This window comes from Magnolia sinica, chromosome 6 (assembly GCF_029962835.1).
Source record: "Magnolia sinica isolate HGM2019 chromosome 6, MsV1, whole genome shotgun sequence".
Classification (NCBI taxonomy): domain Eukaryota; kingdom Viridiplantae; phylum Streptophyta; class Magnoliopsida; order Magnoliales; family Magnoliaceae; genus Magnolia; species Magnolia sinica.
Window position 1 is genome coordinate 2,696,485 of NC_080578.1, and position 22,007 is coordinate 2,718,491.

A 22,007-nucleotide genomic window follows, 5' to 3' on the forward strand; every position below is an offset into this window, starting at 1 on the left:
CAATGGACTTAGATTCACTATTTTCTACATATAAAAGTGGATAAACAAACTAAATAAAGATAAAACGCAAGATTTATAAAAGGGTTGGGGCACTCTTACTAGATTAGGGGCACCCAAATGCACAAGGCACTACCTTGCATACTCTCCACACTAGACTAGATTACTTAAGCCCGTTTGTATGGATAGGAGTTACAAGCCACATTTCTGTTTGGAGCACATGACTGAAATTCATTAAAAGCAAGACCAAAAGGGCCAATATACAACGAAAGCAAAGCCACAAGCTACCAAATGACCTAGGTGACCACAACAAGCTCCTTTTGGTAAACAAAGTGTTTAAGCAAAGGGAGAGGGAAAGGTTCACCAAATTCAACCATTCAAGCCATATCTCAGAAATAGATATCCCACCCGTTTTCAATTACCGTACCTAAGGGGATCTGGATATCCTTGAAGATTCTATTATTCTCTCTTTCCATATCACCCATCCAACAGCAAATGGCACTAGCTTCCACGGAATATTTCATTTTCAACGTCATTCTTATAACATATGTAAATCCTATAGAGAGACTATAATGAAAGATCTTTTTTTTTTTTCAAAGATAATGGGATTATATTAAGAATAAAAGCAAGTACAAGAAAAGAAACCGCTGAGATAGGAGAAGAGACTAAAAGCCTAGAAATAAGAGGTCGTAATCCTTAAGACCATTAACATTAGCCACCCATTCTACAATCAGATTTTTGGCCCTAGCACACACTACTTGAACGGAGGACTGCTTGTTATTAAAGCATATGTCGTTCCTTTCCACCCAGACTGACCACCATATGGCAAGGATCACCATTCTCCAAATCCGAGTTCTATCTTTGCCCAACTTGAATCCATGCCAAGACGCCAGCATGTTGGAGGAGGACTTCGAGATACACCCACTGATGTTGAATTTCTTAGAGAATTCCGACCAAATCTGGGCAATAAACAGGCAATGGACCATTATGTGATCAACTGATTCTTCTTCTTGCATGCAGCAAAGGCAGATATTAACAAGTTGCATGCCCCTCTTTCTCTGGTTAACAACTGTAAGGATCCGATTTTTTCCAACTAACCAGCCAAAGCAGATTTCAGATTTTTTTTTCGTTTTTATTTTTTTTAGGGGGGGGGGGGATACTTCCAGATGAAAGGGGAAGCAGGGCTTGCTGGATTGGGGGAAGGAGCAAGATATGAGTATAAGGATTTCACCGAAAAAACATTGGTTGTCCCGAGTCCAAATTAGATTGTCCGACGTGGCCTTAGAAATGCAATCAAGCAACCCACAAATTCAGTTACCTCCCAGTCGTGAAGGTTTCTAACGCACTTCACGTCCCAAACGATACTGTCATCGGAAGCAACATAGCTGCTAGCAACAGGAATTTTCTTATCTAGAGCCATGCGGTAAATGTTCGAGAATCTGATTTTCAGTGGCTCCTCACCCACCCACTGATCTTCCCAAAATCGAATGGTCGATCCATTGCCAAGCTCAAAGCTGATATTGTCGATCATTACTTGCTTGGATCGCAAGATCCCTTTCCAAATGAAAGAAGCACTATAAGTTGAGTCTTTAGTCCACCATCCACCGGAAGAAATGCCATACTTGCCTTTGACGAGGGTGTTCCAGAGAGCACTTCCCTCAATGCCCAATCTCCATGTCCATTTGCCGAGGAGAGTCTGATTCATTGTCTTCAGATTTTTAATGCTGACAACCCCTTCCTGGAAATGCTTGCAGACCTCTTGCCAATCGAGAAGATGAAGTTTTTATTGGTTATCCTTCCCGCACCACAGAAAGTCTCATCTAAGCTTGTCGATGAGTTGCAAAACCGACGAAGGACATTGGAACAAAGACATGTAGTATATGGGGAGGTTTGGGAGGGCTGACTTGATGAGAGTCAAACATCCTCCCATCGATAATTATTGATACTTCACCTAGCGAGGTACTTCTGAAATTTATTCACAATCTTGTCCCACATTGATTTCGAGGGAGGGCCGATAGCGAGGGGGAGCCCCACAAAAGTGGATGGAAAGGAAGCGGCAGGGCATCCGAGAGAATCGGCATAGCTGGATAGATCTGAATCCAATAAATTAACGCCGTAAATTTTAGACTTTGCCAGATTGACTTTTAGTCCCGAGACAGCCTCGAAGCAACGTAGAGTCGTGCGCAAATTGTCGATGAGCACCGGGTCCGCTTCAGAAAGGATGAGAGTGTCATCTGCAAACTAAATGTGGGAGATTGGAGTGGGCACCCCTGGCATCACAATCCCTTTGAGGATCCCTGCATCCTATCCTCGTAGCAGCATCTGTGATAGGGCCTCGCCCACCAAGAGGAAGAGGAGAGTGGATAAGGGGTCACCTTGGCGAATACCTCTTGAATTGTTAAAGAAACTTTTAGGAGTGCCGTTGAGAAGGACAGAAAATGGGCCGAACCGACACACGCTTTGATCTACCTCCTCCACCTCTCTCCAAATCCCATTCGGATTAGCATGTATTGAAGAAATCCCCAATCCACATGGTCGTAGGCCTTTTCAATATCCAGCTTGCAGAAAATGCTCTTCACTCCAGACTTGAGGCACGAATGCACTCGTTAGCAATCAAGGCACAATCAACTATCTGTCTACCCCTGATGAACGCATTCTCGTACTTCGAAATTAACTTCCCCATCACTTTAGATAATCTGGTCAATAGGATTTTAGCCAGAATCTTGTAAGGGCCCCCAATCAGGCTGATAGGTTGGAATTTAGAGAAGGAGCTCGCGCCAGCTACCTTAGGAATTAATGCAATGAAGGATGCACCTAGACCTTTGGATGATCTTCCCCTGTGATGAAATTCATGCAAAAATTCCATAACATCTTGGCGGATGGTCTCCCAAAATGTTTGGAAGAACACCATGGGAAATCCGTCTAGACCGAGAGATTTGTCTCCCCCCAGCGATTCAATGGCTACTTTGGCCTCTTCTTTTGTAAACCGAGCCTCCAAAAAATCCACCTGTCTCCTCGAGCGAGTTGAATACAATGCCATCGAGGCTGGGTCTAATCCACTCTTAAGCAGAAAGAAGGGATTTGAAGTGGAGGACAGCGTGCACAGCTATCTCCTGTTTGTCGTCAATATGAATTCCATCCACTATGATACTAAGAATGGCTTTAGCTTGGGCAAGCATGTTGGCTATGCTATGGAAGTATCTAGTGTTCTTATCACCCTCTGAAATCCATCTGGCCCTCGATTTCAGCTTCCAGGATATTTCATCTTCCAGTGCCCTGGCCGAGATAGATTGGATGATTTGGATGCGCCTGCTCAACACTTCTAGACACCTTCTACTTCGAAGTCGATGCATTGGAGTTCAGCGAATAAAGCTTCTATATCAACCTCTCGCTTGTGTAGCTCTCCTTCCTTCCATTCTTTAAGCTTCTCCTTAAGAAGTCTGAGCTTGCAAAGAAGCCTATGACCAGCAAATCCTTCGACCTGGAAGGCGGGCCACCACTCCTCAATCTTCTGATGAAATCCTTTAATCTTGAGCCACGAGGAATTGAATCTGAAGGGTTTAGGGCCCCAATTGTCTTCTTCAATCGACGGTAGGATCGAGCAATGGTCCGACGTAGTTCTGGGAAGAGCCAGCTAGGACACTGTTGGGAAGGCCTCCAGCCAGTCAATGGACAGGAGAAATATATCCAGTCTAATTGAATTTGAATCTTGTGCCCATTAGACCAGGTGAATCTTACCCCTGACAGTGGAAGATCGACCAGCTCCTGGGATTGGATCCACTCTGAGAAGGCCTCCATGGCCGAGGAAGCTCTCCTTCTACAAGAATGCTCTGCCACAAATCGGACCACATTGAAATCTCCTACAAAGCAACACGGACCTGTGAAAGACTGTCTAATACTAGACAGTTCATCCCAAAATTTTGATCTGTTAGAATCCTCGTTAGGACCATAAACAGCAGAAATGAGACAGCAGAAGTTAGAGAACTTATCTTGCAGTATTACTGACGCCGAAAAATCCCCTATTGTGGAGGACTGAAAGTCCCATTTGGAAGACTTCCATGCTACTAGAATGCCTCCCGAAGAGCCAGAGGCATCTAGAGTAACCCGCTTAGCGTCCTTGGATTTCCACAAAGTGGCCAGCAGTCCATCTTTGAACCAAGGGACCTTGGTTTCTTGAAGGCATATGACGTCCGGGTCTTTCCTTCCGATGGATTCCTTGATCAGACACCTTTTCTGTTTTGAACCCAAACCCCTCACGTTCCAAAAGAAGATTTCTCATTGGTGCACGGAGCTTACCCGGTTCCCCTTTCATCCTTGCCTTGCGTTGGACGCTGCTAGAAGGCCTGGACTCGATTGCAGGCTTTGGAGTTCCCAATTGCTGATGGTTCTGGGAAACTGTTTGGTAGGAATTCTGGGAGCTGAGAGAGGTCTTCCTCTATTTTCGATACACTGAAATAAAGCGATGTAGTCCTCATCTCTGTCTCCAAATGATAATCCCAGGGATCTTCCAACATGTCCAACCGCATCTCTGATCCATTTCTTATTTTGGATCGAGTCAAATAATTCCTCTCTGCTTTTATCCTCGATGAAGACCATATCAATGGCTTCCTGTTGATGGTGAGGGTAATCCGCACGCATCTGCAGAGGCTCTGCTACTATCACATCACCAGGTATGGCTTCCTGGAAAAGGGTTATGGGGCCCAGATCGGCCCAGTCACGAGGAGGAGGTATGGAAGTGACTGGAGATGTGGGGAGCGAAGGGTAGGTTTGGGACTCGGAGAATCGGCTATCTAATTCTTCACCTCTGGAAAAATCATCACCCATGGGTGTAGGGGATTGTGTCCTGACAACAAGGGAGAGTAGTGGTTGTTGTGGAGAGACTGGTTTGTGGAGATGGGCGAGAATATTTTCGAGAATGGGAGGTGGGTGGGGTAGGGGTGATGATTTAGGAACGTGTATAGGGTATATGGTCTCAGGTTCGGATACGATTGATGGGATTAAGGTATTTTGGGAGAGACGAATCCGGGTCGAAAACAGACTCGGTTCTACGGATCCGATATCAATTAGAGAAGTTAACCTCGAGTTGGACGATCTTGAAGCCACGTGGAGGGAGTTTAAGCCCACCTCGGGATACCCAGTAGCCACGCGTCTAAATCCCGTCGATATAGTTTCTTCGACGCTAGGGCGCCTCGGGAACTAATCTGCCATGAGCTGACGTGGCTAGATCTACACCACACACGTATCTGACCCTGCCGAACAGTCGATGAGGGGGCCCTTCGCTCGAGGCGCCAATGCAACATGCAAACCACGCGGCCTGTTCTCCGACTCCCACGATTGCTTGTCCTTAAAGCAAGAAACAGCATCGTCAGGAAATGGCGCAGAGGCCTCAATGATCCTGCCACGTACCCCCCTACGAGCTAGATGCAGGGGCGATCAACGATGACAGCAGAGGTGCTGGTGGGGGTCACGAATGGAGGTCCGCTGGAGCATGGAAGGCGTGCTCCTTCACTAGTTGTCTTCTCCAGTCCAAGGTCTGGAGATGGAGGAGCAGGTTCCTTTGCTCTCCAAAGGTCACCCCATCTGGGTAGGCGGCTCTTGGCATCTCCTTTTGCACCGGGAGTTTGATTTGCCGATTGTTTACCTTCATCAGCAAGTGGGAAGGCAAGAGGCATCCCTTCTTCCTCCTCACCCGAGCTCTAATGACTCCCACCTCCACACCTAACTTTGTTTTGGAATCCATTTCTAGTAAGAATCCTAAGAAAGAAGCTGCCGAGATGAGAAATTCATCATACCAACATTCCAATGGAATATTCGAGATGAGAACCCATACATTTTCCATCCCAAAGATGGAGTATTCGTCCCACGACATAACCTTTACAGCCAGACCATAAGAATGCAAATGACCCGCCATAGTTAACATCTCAAGGTTAAGGCCAGGACACACCTTGACCCAGAGATCGTTATAACCCAAATTTGACCATCTTTAAAGGTTAACACTCAGGTTTTTGGATAACGAGTCATATACTTGGGTTCCGAAAACTTGAGGCGTTACACAAATCTAGCTCCATGTTTAGGGCCCCTCGTCATGTCAATCAAAACTGTCATTTAGAAATAACATACACCATGGGATCTCTTCCTATAAATGCCTCGTTAACTAGCCTATAACAAATGCAAAAAGGTAAGGGCTCAATGCCAACCCTAGTGCAAGTCTATAGTAAGTGGGAACTCACTTGCCTCTCCACTAGTGGTCCTCACATTTGTTATTGCTCCCTCATACATATCCTTAATCATGTCAATATATTTTCTTAAAAATCCTCTCTCCAAACACCCACCTAATTAACTCTTTAGGAACCCTATCGTAAGCTCTCTAAGTCAATAAAGACCATGTGGAGGTCCTCCCCTCCCTATATTTCTACATAAATTGTCTGAGTAGGAAAATAGCTTTAGTGGTAGACCTCCCTTGCATGAAGCCAAACTGAGACTTGGATACATTCATCGCGTGCCTTAGTCTTCACTCAATCGCTTTCATAGTATGGCTCATAAAGTTTAATCCCATGATGATTAGTGCAGCTCCATGTCTCCTTTATTCTTAAAATTAGGTACTATGATACTTTTCCTCCATTCATCTAGTATTTTTTTCTATCACATCTTGTTGAACAACTTTGTCAACAAATAACCCAATAACTCCCATACACTTCCAAACCTCTAATGGCAAACCATCTAGTTCAAGGGACGTTCCTGTTTTCATCTTTCTCAAAGTTTCCTTCACTTCAAATATCCTCATCCTACAAAAGTCTCAGATGTCATTTGAGTTAGCTTAGATAAGTGAAAACCCTCAAAAGGTGAGCATGACAATCATGATCGCATGTACTCAAAAAAGTATTAAGTGCAAATTCAACAAATTAGAAACCTTTTCATAAATCCTATGCTAAAAGTAAAAGTTGATCAATATAAAACGTACTTCTCTAATGAATAATTTGATATATTGGTATACCTTAAATCTGAGCCCACGCTTTCCCATTTTACAAGGATCACCATAACAGATATCAACTAGCTTCAAAACTTCATATTCCCCAGGTGGAATCTTATCATCATGGGAATCTATTTCTGTATCAACCATCCTCGACAACCGTGTACAGGATTTCCACACTTTTTCAGTACCAGTATCTACATGCCATTTGCATAGTTTCTCCCATTCTTTCAATAGGTCAAGAAAATCCTCTGCGGTTTCATTCCTGACCTGTTAAAGCAAGCATGAAAAAGGGAAACACCACCAGGTATCATTGCACATTTCCAAGGTAGTCCTAACAAAGAGGGAATGCTACTGCTTACTTGTGTCTCTGGATGATTTAGTCTCAAGCTTTGACATGCAGATTCATTAAAATCAACAGCCCATCTCTATATGACAGATGGTGGTTGGAGCATGCAAACAAAACAAAGTAATGCAATATCAAAATATGGGGGACAATGATTCTAATTGATATAATTGTAAATAACTTACCGTTACGAGATTTACACCTGAGAACTTGGCCCCGAGGCACAATCCAGTTGACATTGCACCACAACCGGAATAGAGATCTAATAGTGCTACCTCTGACTCGTCAGGTTTACAACTCAAATGAGATTGAATCTCAATACCACCCATTCGAACTGTTTCAATGCAACTAGATGAGGATATATTACTGCTTTCCCCTGAATTATCTGCAGAAAATAGGGAAAGAACAAATGATGCCTCATGGCAAATAAGTATATCATATGAAGTAATGCATCAAAATATATAAAGATAAATGGTATTTTCGAATGGAAAAGTTAGTTTATACAAGGATTAGCAATATATGGCAGTAGTCAAACACAATAAGAATAAGGCGGATTATTATTAAGTAAAGAAATAGATGACAAATGCTGATATTTAACAGTTGAAAAAGGTTATATGTGCATGAACTGCAGGTCAATGGCCTCGATATGATATAACTGATGAGATGTTCCATAAATATGCACATTCATGCAAATGCAAACAAAGGATGACAACACAATGCCAAGCTTTCAAGTGTCAAAAATAGGAACCACAAGTTTGACAATCTATTTTAATCAATTTAACAACATTATATTGCATTATGTATGGTGAATTATGATGGGATACAAATGCAATGCAATATTTTCCAGATAAAAGCTTTTTGTTGATAACCACGAACTCAAAAAATTACAGTGATGTAAATCAACACAGTGCATAATTTAGGAAAGAAAATGATAAAAGCTATCCATAAGTGCAGCACTCAAATCCCTGGAGTGTCAAAATCCAGCAAATCAAACATGGATACGTGGCTCATTTAGAAGAATCCATGTGGCATAGGTTGTAAGAGAAGGGGACATGGGGCAATTAATCCACTTTATTTGAAACTTAAATTTTAAAATTCAGATTTATTTTGAGTAGACTGTCTTATCGTACTCTCCTTTCGCTTGACCAAACACCCTCTCTTCTCTTTCTTTTCTGTTTATCCAAGTCCAAACCCTAAGCCCAAGCCATGCCTCCAATGTGTGTAACTGTGTATCTGGCATGTTCTCAATCCTCTTCTTTCTCCTCCCTCTGACTTTCCTGCTACTTCCTCTATTTTATTTCAGCCCCTTATCCTGTCTTTCGAATATTACCAACACTTCCATTCAACTCAGAAACCACAACTGTCTTTCGTAGAAAAGTCAGTTTCTTCTGTCCTTCACCTTGACGGACTCGAAGAATTTATTAATGGCTCTCTGGCCTAGTGGAAGAGAGAGGTTGATGTATCATGTACGTTAGGCAGCCAATCATAACATTTTCACCAATCTACCTATTAAAAGTGACCCCCATATTTAAGTCTATCAATGGGTCAGACCGTCAAGGTAGATCCAGGTCTTGGGTCACCAGTATCTGAGCCCCAGGGAACCAAGTTTGTATTCTATCAGGTCCAGGTATAGCTGCAATATGTAAGGTGGTGGATTCGTCAAATTCAAGTGCTGTTGGGTGGATAATTGGACCATAGAGATGCCTAGGAGCCTAGGATCCTCCACTTTGCGTGGTTCTTGGGAAATGGTGGGCCCAATAATATCATTTGGTTTACATTACTGAGCCATGACCTGCGCTCACACAAACTAAGATCCGCTGTTGGGCCCATTAGACCAACAGTACATGATAGAACCATGGGCTCCACTCATGCAAACTAAGTAGCGAGAACCACCTATCCTAAGAGGAAGATGAAGAAGGGCACCAATGCTTGTGAGTTGTCCACAACATGAGACGGTAGTAGCAGCAAGCAAGCTAGGGTTACTGTGGGGATGGGAAATGATCAGTTGATGTAACAGGGGATAGGGCTGTAGTTGCAGATATAAACTAAAATTTACAAGTTTACCCTTATATCATACATATATTACAAACTAAAAGGAAATATTGGATACCCGGGCCGACCAAATTCTCAGACAGTCTAAACCTATGGACCTCAACCAATCCAATTATTGATTGGACCCACATTTTGGATCTAGGCCCATTTAAATCAGGTCAAGTTCCTCGCATACCCACAATTCCAGGTGCCCATTGACAAACCTACGCAAATTGCAAGAAGGCTAACATGATTGTACCTAATACAGTGTTTATATGTATGTACACATGTACATATGTTTGTATGTGTACTTCGTATCATAAATATAATGTAAATATCTTTTTTTTCCTTTTTTTAAACAATATATACAGTAAATATCTATGAATAGTATAGAATAATAAAGAGATGATATCACTTATCTTATTCTATATGGAAAGTCCTCATATGTTAGAGGGACATCCATACCCATGTCCCATCTGCACACTCGTTTTTGTATCCATGTCCATATCAGGGTATTGGCTATTAACGTCAGTTACATTGATAATCTTTGCCTAGAAAAAGGAAAGTACTTTGATGCAGTCAATGGCTTACCAGTTGCCATGGTACTGAATGTTGTATAGTCTACAGAGTATTTCATATCATAATAAAAGTCACATGGAGGAATCGATTTTGTCCTTAGTTGTAAGCCTACCTGTCACAAAATTATCTGTTAACTGAATGGCAATAGAAGAAACATCATATGAACAAACTAACATGGGACAGTTCATGATCACTTTCCAAGTCTCTCATACAGAAATAAAATTGCAATGGCTGCTAAAAGGCATTGTCAACTTAAACAAAAATAAAGATCAAAGTGTACCCTAGGAGCTGTTGGTACAATCTTGACTTTTGAAACAAGGCATTCTAATAGATTATCGTTCCTTAGGTCAGAGTAGAACACGCGCTTCTCATCATGGAAAGCACCTTCTTCTTTCATAACCTGCAGAAAATGTGCACAGTTGTAAGAATATGGATGAAACTAAATCAAATTCATAACAAAATTTCCCAAGAGTCAAGATTCTCACAGTGTCTCCAGCTCTAAAAAACCATTGGACTGTGAAATAGTTTTGTCCTTCCACTGTTTCAAAAAATTCTAAAATCCTGCCAATATAATTTGGTCTTCCTTCTACACCCTGAAAAACATAATTTGCATTTGGAAGTTATTGTGCTTACATAAGATTACATGGGCAAAAGTGTCTAAAAAATAGAGGGAACGTATTGCAAACAAGCTAATTGTAAACATGATTCCAACTTTATGGTAAACTCATGAGGCACAATATGTATTCAGAAAGACTTTGAGAAACCCAAAGACTGACTTACAAAATTCTTGGTGTTGACCTCAAAATTGCAGTGGTATTGACCAAGGTTGAAAAACTCTGAGTCTACCCATTTTTCAAACATAGTCAAAATTGCAGAAGACTCACCCTATACAAAAAAGACTTGACATCCAAGTTTTCCAGAGTTTTACATGATTTGGTAACTCTCCAAAAGAAATTCAACCTAGTCAAGCCATTTCTATTCTATTTCAAAACCCCTACACAATCAAGTTAAACTTGTTGAATCATGGCTTGATGAGTTTGCCAACTGAAAAGATTCTCACAAATCAACTAATATAAGGGCATTTTAGACTTCATTTAAAATAATTCAGTAACTACTGAATTCGTACAAAATAAATATTACCCAAGTTTGGGTCTCAATAAGGTCAGGGTTCTGTTAATGAAGGGTTTAAGGACAAGAAAACTCCAGTGATGATGAAACTCGGATATAAATATATGTATATTACAAAAATGTGAGGAAATCCTGACGCATGTCAAAGTTTTGCACTAAGCTGAGTGAGTCCAAGTCTCGAGTAGTATTGACTCAATACAATAACAAAACACTTAGAACACAACATACACATTAGGTTTTCCCATTGCCAATCTCAAAGTCGTAATTGAAAATTTTCTGTTTTGTGGAAAATAATTAAGGTTGTTGGAGTTATTTTTCTTTTTCTTTCTTTCTTCTTTTTTTTTCCTTTTTTTTTGTTTTCTTTTTTTTTTTTTTTTTGGTGATAGGAGGAGGAAAAGGAAATAATCCTTAGTCTAGTTTTTATCTTCTAAATTTCCTTCCTTTATAATGTTTCTCATATAGATTATAAATACATACATACATACATACATATATATATAGACAAATGTGAAAAATACTTAGTTGCCAAGTCAAAACATATTTGATCTACTTTTTTCTTCTAAATTTCCTTCTTTTATGATGTTCCTCATATAGATTAAATAAGCATATATTTAGAGAAATGTGAAAAATCCTGAATCAAATTTGCAACAGGCCAGGTCTCAAGTTTTCCAACCAGGTCCTTGACTCAATACAACAGCAAAACACTAAGCTTGCAATATACAAATTAGGTTTTCCCTTATCAGTCTCACAATCATCAATGAAATTTTCATAGGTTGCATGTTGCGATAAGAAAAGGTTTCTAATAAACATTTCAATCCAGGCATTGAATCCCTATCTTAATTGGGTGGCAGTATGTGATGCAACCTGGGATGGGTTCCACTTCAATCCTAACTTACCCATGAGAACGAGTACTTATTTGTTTTGAAGGTTAAAAATAATAATTATAAGGAACTTCTAAAACAAATAAATAATAAATGAGTTACTGCACTGGCAAAATTGTTGTCAAAGAAAGAATGGCTCAGTCTTGGAATCAAGCTTCTCATTTGGACTGCATCATGATTTCAAGGTTACCTTGCAATAGCTAATTAATTGGACAAAATATAGCAGCAAAATGTAAATGCGAAAACTTGCCTTCACATAGGCACAATCCCCAAGATTAATAATACAACGAGCTACATCAGCTTGGGAATAGTGGCATTTGACATCCAAAACAATTTCATCTTCATCATCATCTCTGTACCCAAGAGTATGCACAATATTTAGCAAGGAAGAAAGGGGAATAAAACGAACATCAGAGACTGACAAACAAGGTGAACACTAAAGAGATGATTTTATAGATTTATCTCTTACGTGGAGATGTTGCTCCGACCGTTACTCTGTTTACCCTGCAAATGCAAGAAACAAATTTGTTGACAAAACACGCTTTGTTACCAAAATAGTAGCAATCTTACTAATTTCACCATAAAATATGTAGAGAAAAATACCAATAATTATTTTTCTTTGAAACAAGCTTCTCCTAGTGGCGGGAATTAGTTCCAAGAGATATTTTCACTAATTAAGATGATAACAAGTAAATGAGAACAAAACAATAACGACATGCACAAGATTTTTGCGATAAATGACTGGGAAAGATATTGGTGTCCCACCGCACCACCAGATTTGCCGGTTGGCACCAATCTCCACCTTATATGTGGCCCAGTTACAGTGGCTTCTCATCCAGTGGGGATCACCATGAATGGGTAATGACCAAAGAGAAGCACGATTTGACAATCCTAACCATCAGATCTATGGATTTTAGCCACCATACAGTTGCCCATGTTCATTTTTACACATTTACGGGCTACTAGGGGATAGTTAGGGCTATCCAATTATACAACTGTTGCTAGGAACACCATCTTTCTATGTGGCTCATCCCATCAAGTGAATGGTTCCAATCATCATTCACACACCATGTGCAAGGTGGAGACAAGAAGGCCACCACTTGTGCGATGTGATGGGCAACCAAACCCCATCATCATAGACAATTTGAAACATGAATTAACTCAGATAATCATCTATAAACAGTCTAACTGCAATGCATTTGAGTTCAGTCCAAAACAGAAACTATAACTGTCTATCCGCAATGCATTCAAGTTCAGTCCAAAACAGAAACTATAACTTTCTTTAAAGAAGACTCTGCTTGAATGAGATACATCCCCAAATGCAAAATGTGAAAGCGTTGTCTAGATCACCTTTCCACATCTACTATTTAGATTTCATTAAAACATGAATTAATATCGTCACCACGCTTTGACTGATAAAATCACCGTTTATTTTCTACTTTCAATAAGATTTATACTATTACATCACCAAAAGTAGAAAATATGACCAATTGTGGATTGCCGAACTGCTCCACTTTTTTGGTCATTCTCTATGGTCCACTTCCCAATCATTGTTGTCGCCACATGCATATCAAGGTGCTTTCGCAATATACTCAACGCCCAACACATTATCAATCTGTTGCAGAAAACCCTTATGCACAATCGATACAACATAAGAGAAAATAGTAACACAATAACAAGAGACAAGGCACGGAGATTTTATGTGGTTCAGCAATATTGCCTATGTCCACAAGGCAGCAATATTGCAAGAGCTCTTTCCTCTGCTAAAACAAAAGAAAGCAAGGAGAATACAAGGACTCTTTCCTCTCTGACGCAGGGATGAACATGATGAGGTTGATCACCGTCTTCCTCAAGGATGACTACTCCAAATCCACGGAGTTTCTCTGGACTCCTCACAAAGACTTCTCGAATCCACGAGAAAAGAAAGCAAGAAGAATAGAAATAAATTCTAATAAATTCTTAATTTGATTGATTGCTGAAATAAATGAGTCTACAACCCTTTAAATAGGGATACAAAGACTTGGAATAAGTTTATAACTAAAACTCCCTAAAATTCGTAACTTACTATAAATAGTAAATTTCTATTTCTAGTGTCCTATGTGGCTTAATCACGTTATTCTCCTAATTTTTCTAAACACTTTTCATGTTGGACACAACTCCTAAAGCCCAACGGATGAAGAGTTATAATCAAACTAAAACTTACTAAAAATAGTAAAAACATAAATAAACATGGAATTTTGATGGGGACATCTCGCGCACACGCAAGCCCCCCTTACGCATGTACGCAAGGAAGAGGGCCTCACCTTCGATCTGGATTGATGACGACATCCATGGAGGGCCTCCTACTTAGAGGACTGTGTTTTGGTTCCTTGGAGTGCACCCGATCATCATGTGGATCCCATCATTTGATCTCATGATCGTGGCCCACTACCTTAGGTGACCTAGGACTTTGAGTTTTGCTTATTACCGTTATTAGGAACATCATGAACAGTTTAGATTATATTGATTAGTTGTTATTTTTTATTATTTTGTCTTTCAGTAATAGTATGTGCACATGGCACGGCTTTTGGGGTATAGGTTTTTCTTATAAATAGGCAACCCCTTGTAGGGTTTTTTTCATTGAATATGATTAATAAAATTCTACATTTTCTTGCTTCTTTAATTCTCTGAGTTGTGGAAACCTATTTGGGTGTGAAAGCCTCCCTTCTTCGAAGGGCTAACTACCATGGTACGAAGCCACACCCATCCCAAATCGCCCCCATCTCCTACCCTCCATATTCCTCATCTCCTACAGCCATCCTCTCATCAAATCCACCCACGTTTGCAGCTAATCTTTCTCCTACAGCAGATTTCAAAATCTGGCCCTGCAGAAAGGTTGAAACTTTGGCGGAGCACCGTGTTCAAACCGATTATTCGTTTGGCCTAAAATTTGGAGGGAAGGTGGCCCATCCCTGACCGATTCCAAATTTGTGGACCTCACACACATGCGGGCCGCCATCCACGCATTTGCGTCGGGCCGGTTTGCTATCCACACGTGCAGGCTTATCACAAGTTCCTTCTCGTCTCTATTTCACTCCTCTTTCACCTTGTTTCCATAACTCTAACCCTAGATCATCTTAAATCCCCAAGTTCTATTCCATTTTTGAAACCCTAGGTTTTCCCGAATTGAAACGTAAGAATCCCTTCGATTGGGAAATATTCCTTTACATGTGTGGATGAATCTACTATCCTTTGAGCATTGTTTGGTCTATAATTTTTAATTAATTCAGTCCTAACATGTATAGGCTTGGACCCTCGTAGATTCCCCTTGTTGAATGCTTGACTTTATGTGGGATGTGGAATTATTGTGATTGTTTCTAAATTATTATGATCTAAAGCCTGAAATCTTGCACATCATATCTAATTTTCATGTCCTGTATCAAATTTAACCATCAATTTGATGGAATCTCGCAAATTCGGCATGGCCAACTCGGCTATGCCGGGTTGGTTGGCTAAAGTAGCTCATCCTACCCCAAAATCATATATGGTATGTCAACTAACTCATTCCAGTTTGCGAGATATGTCTGTTTTAAGCTTCAAACGGTCTTGATAACTTCTGTCATCAACCGGGCCTTTTCTGATCCATCTTGGCCATGAAACTGTCCGCGACCCGCTCTACATCAGTCCCCTCCACTTTAAAAAAACTCATCCTTAAGTTCTCGTGCTGCTTTGATTCATGATACTTGGTCTATTGTGCAGTAACGATACCCAGATCAAAAGTTATGATCAATTTACGGTCCACCTTCTTTTGGTCCAACCATGCTAGGGATGTATCTGTGATAAGTTCTACATCAGACCCCTCAACTTGGAAAAAACTCTTCCTCAAGTTACTCATGATTCTGAGATAACTTCTGACGCTGATGTTTATTAACCATTTTCTTGTACTTGGCATTAGGCTCTTGAGTTGACACAATACATGTACTCATGCTTTCCTTGACTTGACTAGTATCGATCGGTTCCTTCACTCATACCTTCAAGATCTGACATTCTTTCTGACTTACCTGACAGTGAGAGCGGTTGGGCAAGCTAGCCTCAGGGACAAGGCCTATGTAATGTTGGATGTCCCTCATAGGGGGCAATCGATCGAGTAAATTTTCAGGATAGACTTCTTTAAATTCATTCAGGAAAGGCCTTAAGCTTGGAGGAATGTTTAAGGGTTTCAATTCATCGCCCTTTACCATTACGGCGTATACATCGCCGGCTTTCTTAGATTCCTCCACGAAACCTCAAATGGTCAAGAGGGAGCTCCCCTCACTTTAGAAGCTTCGGGGTATTTCTCTAGTGCCATAGGGGCAAGGATTATCTTTCGACCATCCTCAACAAAGACATAAATATTGTCTCGTCCTCGGTAGGTCGCATCACAGTCTGACTGTCATGGTCGACCGAGTAACATATGGCATGCTTCCATATCTACCACGTCACAAAGTATCTGATATTTATAAGTTTTACCAATTGAAAACGAGACAGTGTATTGTTCAGTTACCTCGGTCTTGTCACTTTTTTTATCCAACGAATTGAGTATGGGGAAGGATGTTTTGTCGTTGGTAACTACAACTTATCCACCATCACTCGTGAGACGATGTTCTCGCTACTGCCACTGTTTATAATTAGATCACAGACTTTGCCGTTGACGGTGCACCACATACGGAATATATTGTGTCGTTGCAGATGTAATTCCTTCCGTGGGGTGTACAGTAATCGCCTCACAACTAGAGATTCGTTGCGATCCTCGCCCGTCCATTCATCACTATCTGCTCTGATATCAATTGACGCAGGGATGAACGTGATGAGGTTGATCACCGTCTTCCTCAAGGATAACTACTCTGAATCCACGGAGCTTCTCTGGACTCCTCACAAAGACTTCTCAAATCCACAAGAAAAGAAAGCAAGAAGAATAGAAATAAATTCGTAATTTGATTGATTGATGAAATAAATGAGTCTACAACCCTTTAAATAGGGATACCAAGACTTGGAATAAGTTTAAGAATTAAACTATAACTAAAACTCCCTAAAATTCGTAACTTATTATAAATAGTAAATTTCTATTTATAGTAAGTGTCCTATGTGGCTCAATCACATTATTCCCCTAATTTTTCTAAACACTTTTCATGTTGGACACAACTCCTAAAGCCCAACGGATGAAGAGTTATAATAAAACTAAAACTTACTAAAAATAGTAAAAATGGAAATAAACATGGAATTTGACCGTCAATCCAATGGAATCTCGCAAATTCAGCATAGGCAACCTGGCTATGCCGGGTTGGTTGGCTAAATTAGCTCGTCCTACCCCAAAATCATATATGGTACGTCGAGTAACTCATTCCGATTTGCGAGATATGTCTGTTTTAAGGTTCTGACGGTCTTGATAACTTTTGTCATCGATCGGGCCTTTTTGTATCCATCTTGACCATTAAACTGTCCGCGACCCACTCTACATCACTCTCCCACTATCTGACTATACACAACGATCTCTCACAAGGAAGATCGCCTCTCTAGTCTATTTCCCCTTTTATAGATAACACACCCAAGAGAAGCCATTTATCCCAATACTACTAAATACCTTCCTTGCATGCATGTGTAGCTTAATGAACTTTACTTCCGCAATAGACAAGGTCAACATAGGGTATAATTTTGACAACCAATGCCGCCGATTAAAGAGAAAATATAATCAATGGTTGATCTTCTTTGTTTCAACCCCTTAAATAATCTACACATACGAACCCAACCAAGTACAAATTTTGGCCACTCGTAACAAATGGCCACCTCATAAGTACCTTTCAAGTTATGAAGGATCCACTTTAGTAAAATCCAACGATCTTTACCTAGATTCATCATGTACCTACTGATTACTCCCACTACTTGTGGAATATCTAACCCAATGCACATTATGGCAAATATAAGGCTTCCTATCACCAGTGATATGGTACTTAAAACATATTTTCCTTCTCTGCTTGCAAGTTGGGAGACAAATCTAAAGATAGCTTGTACCTTATAAGAAATGGAGTACTTACTGGATTGGAATCTGCATATTAAAGTGGTGGAGAACTCTTTCAACATGACTCTTTTGAGTTCTCCGCTTATGTGCTAGGAGACAAATCAAAAGATAGCTTGCAACTTATAAGAAATGGAGTGCTTACTGGAATGCAATTTGCACATTCAAGTGGTGGAGTACTCTTTTAACATAACTATTTAAAATTATCCAAACTTTACTATATTTCTTGACTCTAAGCACAGGCATCTAAAGAGTCTGATTCACGGCACTCAAATCCTTCATATCAAAATTCTTAGCCAAATAAGTTTTTAATGTTACAATATTTCCTCTAAAGCGGCAACTAACATGGAATCAACATACAATAACAAGATAATTAAGTCACTATTACCATTTCCACGAACATGGGTACAGTGATCAGCCTTGCATGTCTAAAATCCCAAGCTACATTAAAAAATCAAACCACGTATACCAATACCTTGACGCATGTTTTAAACCATAAAGCATTTTGTTCAATTGACAAACTATATTCTTAGTTTCTCTCCAAAAAGCCTTCAGATTGAGTCATATATATTACTTAGCGGGAATCCGAAGACCAAAGTTAGAGCACGTGGACATATAGAGGAAGGTCCCCATCGAGGTCCTAACCAACACGGGCGGCCCTAAATTGTGAAGACACCAATGATAGAATCATTCAATTATTAAAATGTGAAAGAGCCCTATATTAAGGTATAAATTCTACAATTCAATAATCAGTTGCATGTTAACGACTTCATCAAGCTTCAAGTGTCTTTGATCGTGCGTGCACCTAATCCAGGCCATCCATCATCAAGGAGAGTTGTTGTATCCCGGGGACAGAGGTGTTGAGACCCAGTGCATTGAGTATTTGATTCTTGTGAGGGCAAATCTGTCTTTAAGAGAGCGGAAGTAGTGTGCCTCATATCTCCCTTTTTTTATTTCCATATTTTTTCTTTTTCTGAATTTTTCCATTTTTGCTATATCTCTATTATTAGAATCAACATAAAGGATAAAGACCGGCAAGGCAACTTCGATTAGAAAAGTGTCATAAAAGTACCACCAGAACACAGTAATGGTAGGGGTAAAAAAATGGCTCCAAAGAAGATAAAAGGATCCTATTTTTTCATTATGAGCTAAGAGTCACAAGCCAATGTAGCTACCAAATCAAATGTGATAAAGAACGTGAGACCCAAAATACCGTTTCTTCGTAGCGTCGAGGCCACCGCTTCCGAGCTTCATCCATAGGGATCGGATCTCCCATAAAGACGCACAGACCGTCTGGTTCGCTCTGTTTTTTCTTCGATGAAGAATGTACCTTTGGCTTCTCCAAAGACTGTTTCTCCACCTTCGGCTTCTCCGAAGACTGTTTCTCAACCTTCGGCTTCTCCGAAGACTGTTTCTCCACCTTTGGCTTCTTCGAAGACTGTTTCTCCACCTTCAGATCAGCAGAATTTGGCCTCGGACTTTTCCGGCTACTACCATTTCCAGTAATTTCAGGAGTTGAAGAGCCCAGTTCTGGTTCCGGGGATTTCATCAGTCTCGGAGACTTCCTTAAGATCTTCTCCCCTGACATTGTCGAAGAGCCCAGTTCTGGTTCCGGAGATCTCGTCAATCTCGGAGACTTCCTTAAGATCTTCTCCCCTGACATTGTCGAAGAGCCCAGTTCTGGTTCCGAAGATCTCGTCAGTCTCGGAGATTTCCTTAATATCTTCTCCCCCGACATTGTCGAAGAGCTCAGTTCTGGTTCCGGAGATCTCGTCAGTCTCGGAGATTTCCTTAATATCTTCTCCCCCGACATTGTCGAAGAGCCTAGTTCTGGTTCCGGAGATCTCGTCAGTCTCGGAGATTTCCTTAATATCTTCTCCCTCGACACTGGTGAAGAGCCCAGTTCTGGTTCTGGGGATTTCATCATTCTCGGAGACTTCCTTAAGATCTTCTCCCTCGACATTGTCGAAGAGCCCAGTTCTGGTTCTGGGGATTTCACCAGTCTCGGAGACTTCCTTAAGATCTTCTCCCCCGACATTGTCGAAGCGGCCGATTTCGGCAAAGGAGCTTTGCTGCTGCCATTCTTGCACGACGGAGCTTCGGGGCTACCATTCTCAGACGCTGCGGAAGAGGTAGATTTCGGGCCTCTTGGAGATCGGCGCAAAATCTCCTCGCCCTCCATTGTCGGGGGAAAAAACCCTAGCTTTAATAAAGCTAGGGCAAATGGGGCGGTTTTCAAGCAGATTCAAGTCTCCGAGTCGGAACGCAGTGGAGCAAGAAAAACAGATTAGGGGGTTGTTGGAACTTCTAGCTTCAGAAAATGCGGGCCGATATTTTGGCGGGAGAATTTTTTCTCTATTGAGCTTGACGCTTGGCCGTCGGAGTTTATACACGTGGCAGACTTCACTCAAATAAGACTGGCTAAATTGTGAAATTCGTTGTCTCCGGGTCACAGTTCCTTGTTGAACAATCCTAAATTCTAATTCGTGGACACTTGTTTGTGGAAATAGAATGTTCGTTTCATTTCAACCGTCCAGTAAAAATCCACAATCAGATGGTCAGATAATCAAATCAGCTTAATGTTTGGTCTATGATACATTCATAATGGATATAAAAATTTTAAACGGTTTTATTTGACTATTGTATTACACATGTGTAATTTCTAAGTGTCTGCGTATCATCTACCACAGTCTTGCGGAGTATCAAAGCTTTTCTCTTGCAAAAGTGATAAGAGCGGAGCAGGCGCACGGCCCATCGTTGCAGGGAGTGGATTAGGAGCGGCCGCGGCATCACCCAACACAGTGCGGCTCTGATCATAACGCTCATATTGATTATTTACCATAAATCCAAACCGTCCATAAGTTTTTAAAGATCATTTTGGTTCTGAAAAAAAAATTAAATAGATTAATCTCATTTATAACAACCACAAGAAACAGTAGTGATTGAACGCTCATAATTAAAAACTCCCCTAGGACCCACTGTATTGTTTATTTTTCATCCAACCTGTTGATAATTTTAAAACTATATGTATGAAATTTTTAAAAAATATATCATATTTATCCAAAAATATTTTCTATCCAAAAAAAGAAGTTATTAATGGTCAATCACCACTCTTTCCTTTACTGTGTTCTACCTGAAATTTTGATTTCTTTTTTTTAATATTGACTTATAAAATGAGTTTTAAAACGTATGGACGGAGTGGATATACAATATATACACCAAGATGGGCTCTAACATGAGGGCCGTACCGCGTTGGTTTGTAGCCAGGGCCGCACCTAACCCACTCCCATTGCGGGGCAGTCCAGACAAAAGGAGAGAGAAGAGTTAAATGTTCCGGTGGACTGTGATGTTCACCGCGCATGTACACGTGCAACAAACTAGCCAGCTATTGTGGCAGCTGTAGGTGGGTCTCCCCCGAATCAGAAGGATCAAATGAATCTAAACCGAAGATCAAAAGGTATCTATTTGTCGATCTTCAACCGGTGAGCATTCCCTCTTAACAGTCCAAATAATGTCCACGAATTAGCCATTTTAGATCATATTTTGTAGTGTATTATTCGACCCATGATCAATCTGTAATCTGTAATGTGTGTACGTGTACATTTTAGATCATATTTTGTAGTGTACAATTTCTACGAATTATCTGGGCGGTTTGATTTGAGGTTTATGTGTGTACGTGTACGTTTTTTGTATGAATGTATGACCTAGTGTCAGACCATGCGAAAGTACCGAAGTTATTTTCTGAGCTGGATCCGCTGTAGGTGAACCACGTGTAAGGACCCGATACAACGACCAGATGGAGGCCACGCTGGACTGGCTTCTTCGAGGTGCGTGCCCCTCTGCCCTTTTGCTTTTGACTTGGAGGGTGTAGGTGTGCCGTTTGGGGTAAATTAACGAGGTGCAGTAAAGTAGGCCGAGGAGGTCATCTAGCAAGGATCTCGTCCGTAGAGCCTGGCCCGTTTCTGTCCAGCCATGTTCTGATCCAGACCGTTCATATAGAAGTGTCTGCTGCAGATGGTTTATGGTGAAAAATCTCCCTCGGCA

At 40.8% G+C, this 22,007-nt stretch overlaps 1 protein-coding gene across 2 annotated transcripts in view; it reads right to left on the bottom strand.

The window, feature by feature from the left end:
• LOC131247944 (DNA (cytosine-5)-methyltransferase CMT2-like) overlaps nt 1–20,437 on the bottom strand; it is a 39,579-nt gene extending 19,142 nt beyond the window's left edge. The window contains exons 1-9 of one of the 2 annotated variants that reach the window (XM_058247917.1): nt 19,177–20,434; nt 12,402–12,436; nt 12,183–12,285; nt 10,409–10,516; nt 10,204–10,323; nt 9,936–10,035; nt 7,499–7,698; nt 7,330–7,395; nt 6,992–7,237 (exon numbers count right to left, since the gene is read on the bottom strand). In XM_058247917.1, coding sequence (XP_058103900.1) covers nt 6,992–7,237; nt 7,330–7,395; nt 7,499–7,698; nt 9,936–10,035; nt 10,204–10,323; nt 10,409–10,516; nt 12,183–12,285; nt 12,402–12,436; nt 19,177–20,145 — 1,947 coding nt within the window. In that variant the 5' untranslated portion in view covers nt 20,146–20,434. Of the gene's footprint in view, nt 1–6,991; nt 7,238–7,329; nt 7,396–7,498; nt 7,699–9,935; nt 10,036–10,203; nt 10,324–10,408; nt 10,517–12,182; nt 12,286–12,401; nt 12,437–19,176 lie in introns of both variants that reach the window. The other variant, XM_058247918.1, reaches the window with a different exon arrangement.
• Nucleotides 20,438–22,007: the final 1,570 nt, after the last annotated feature.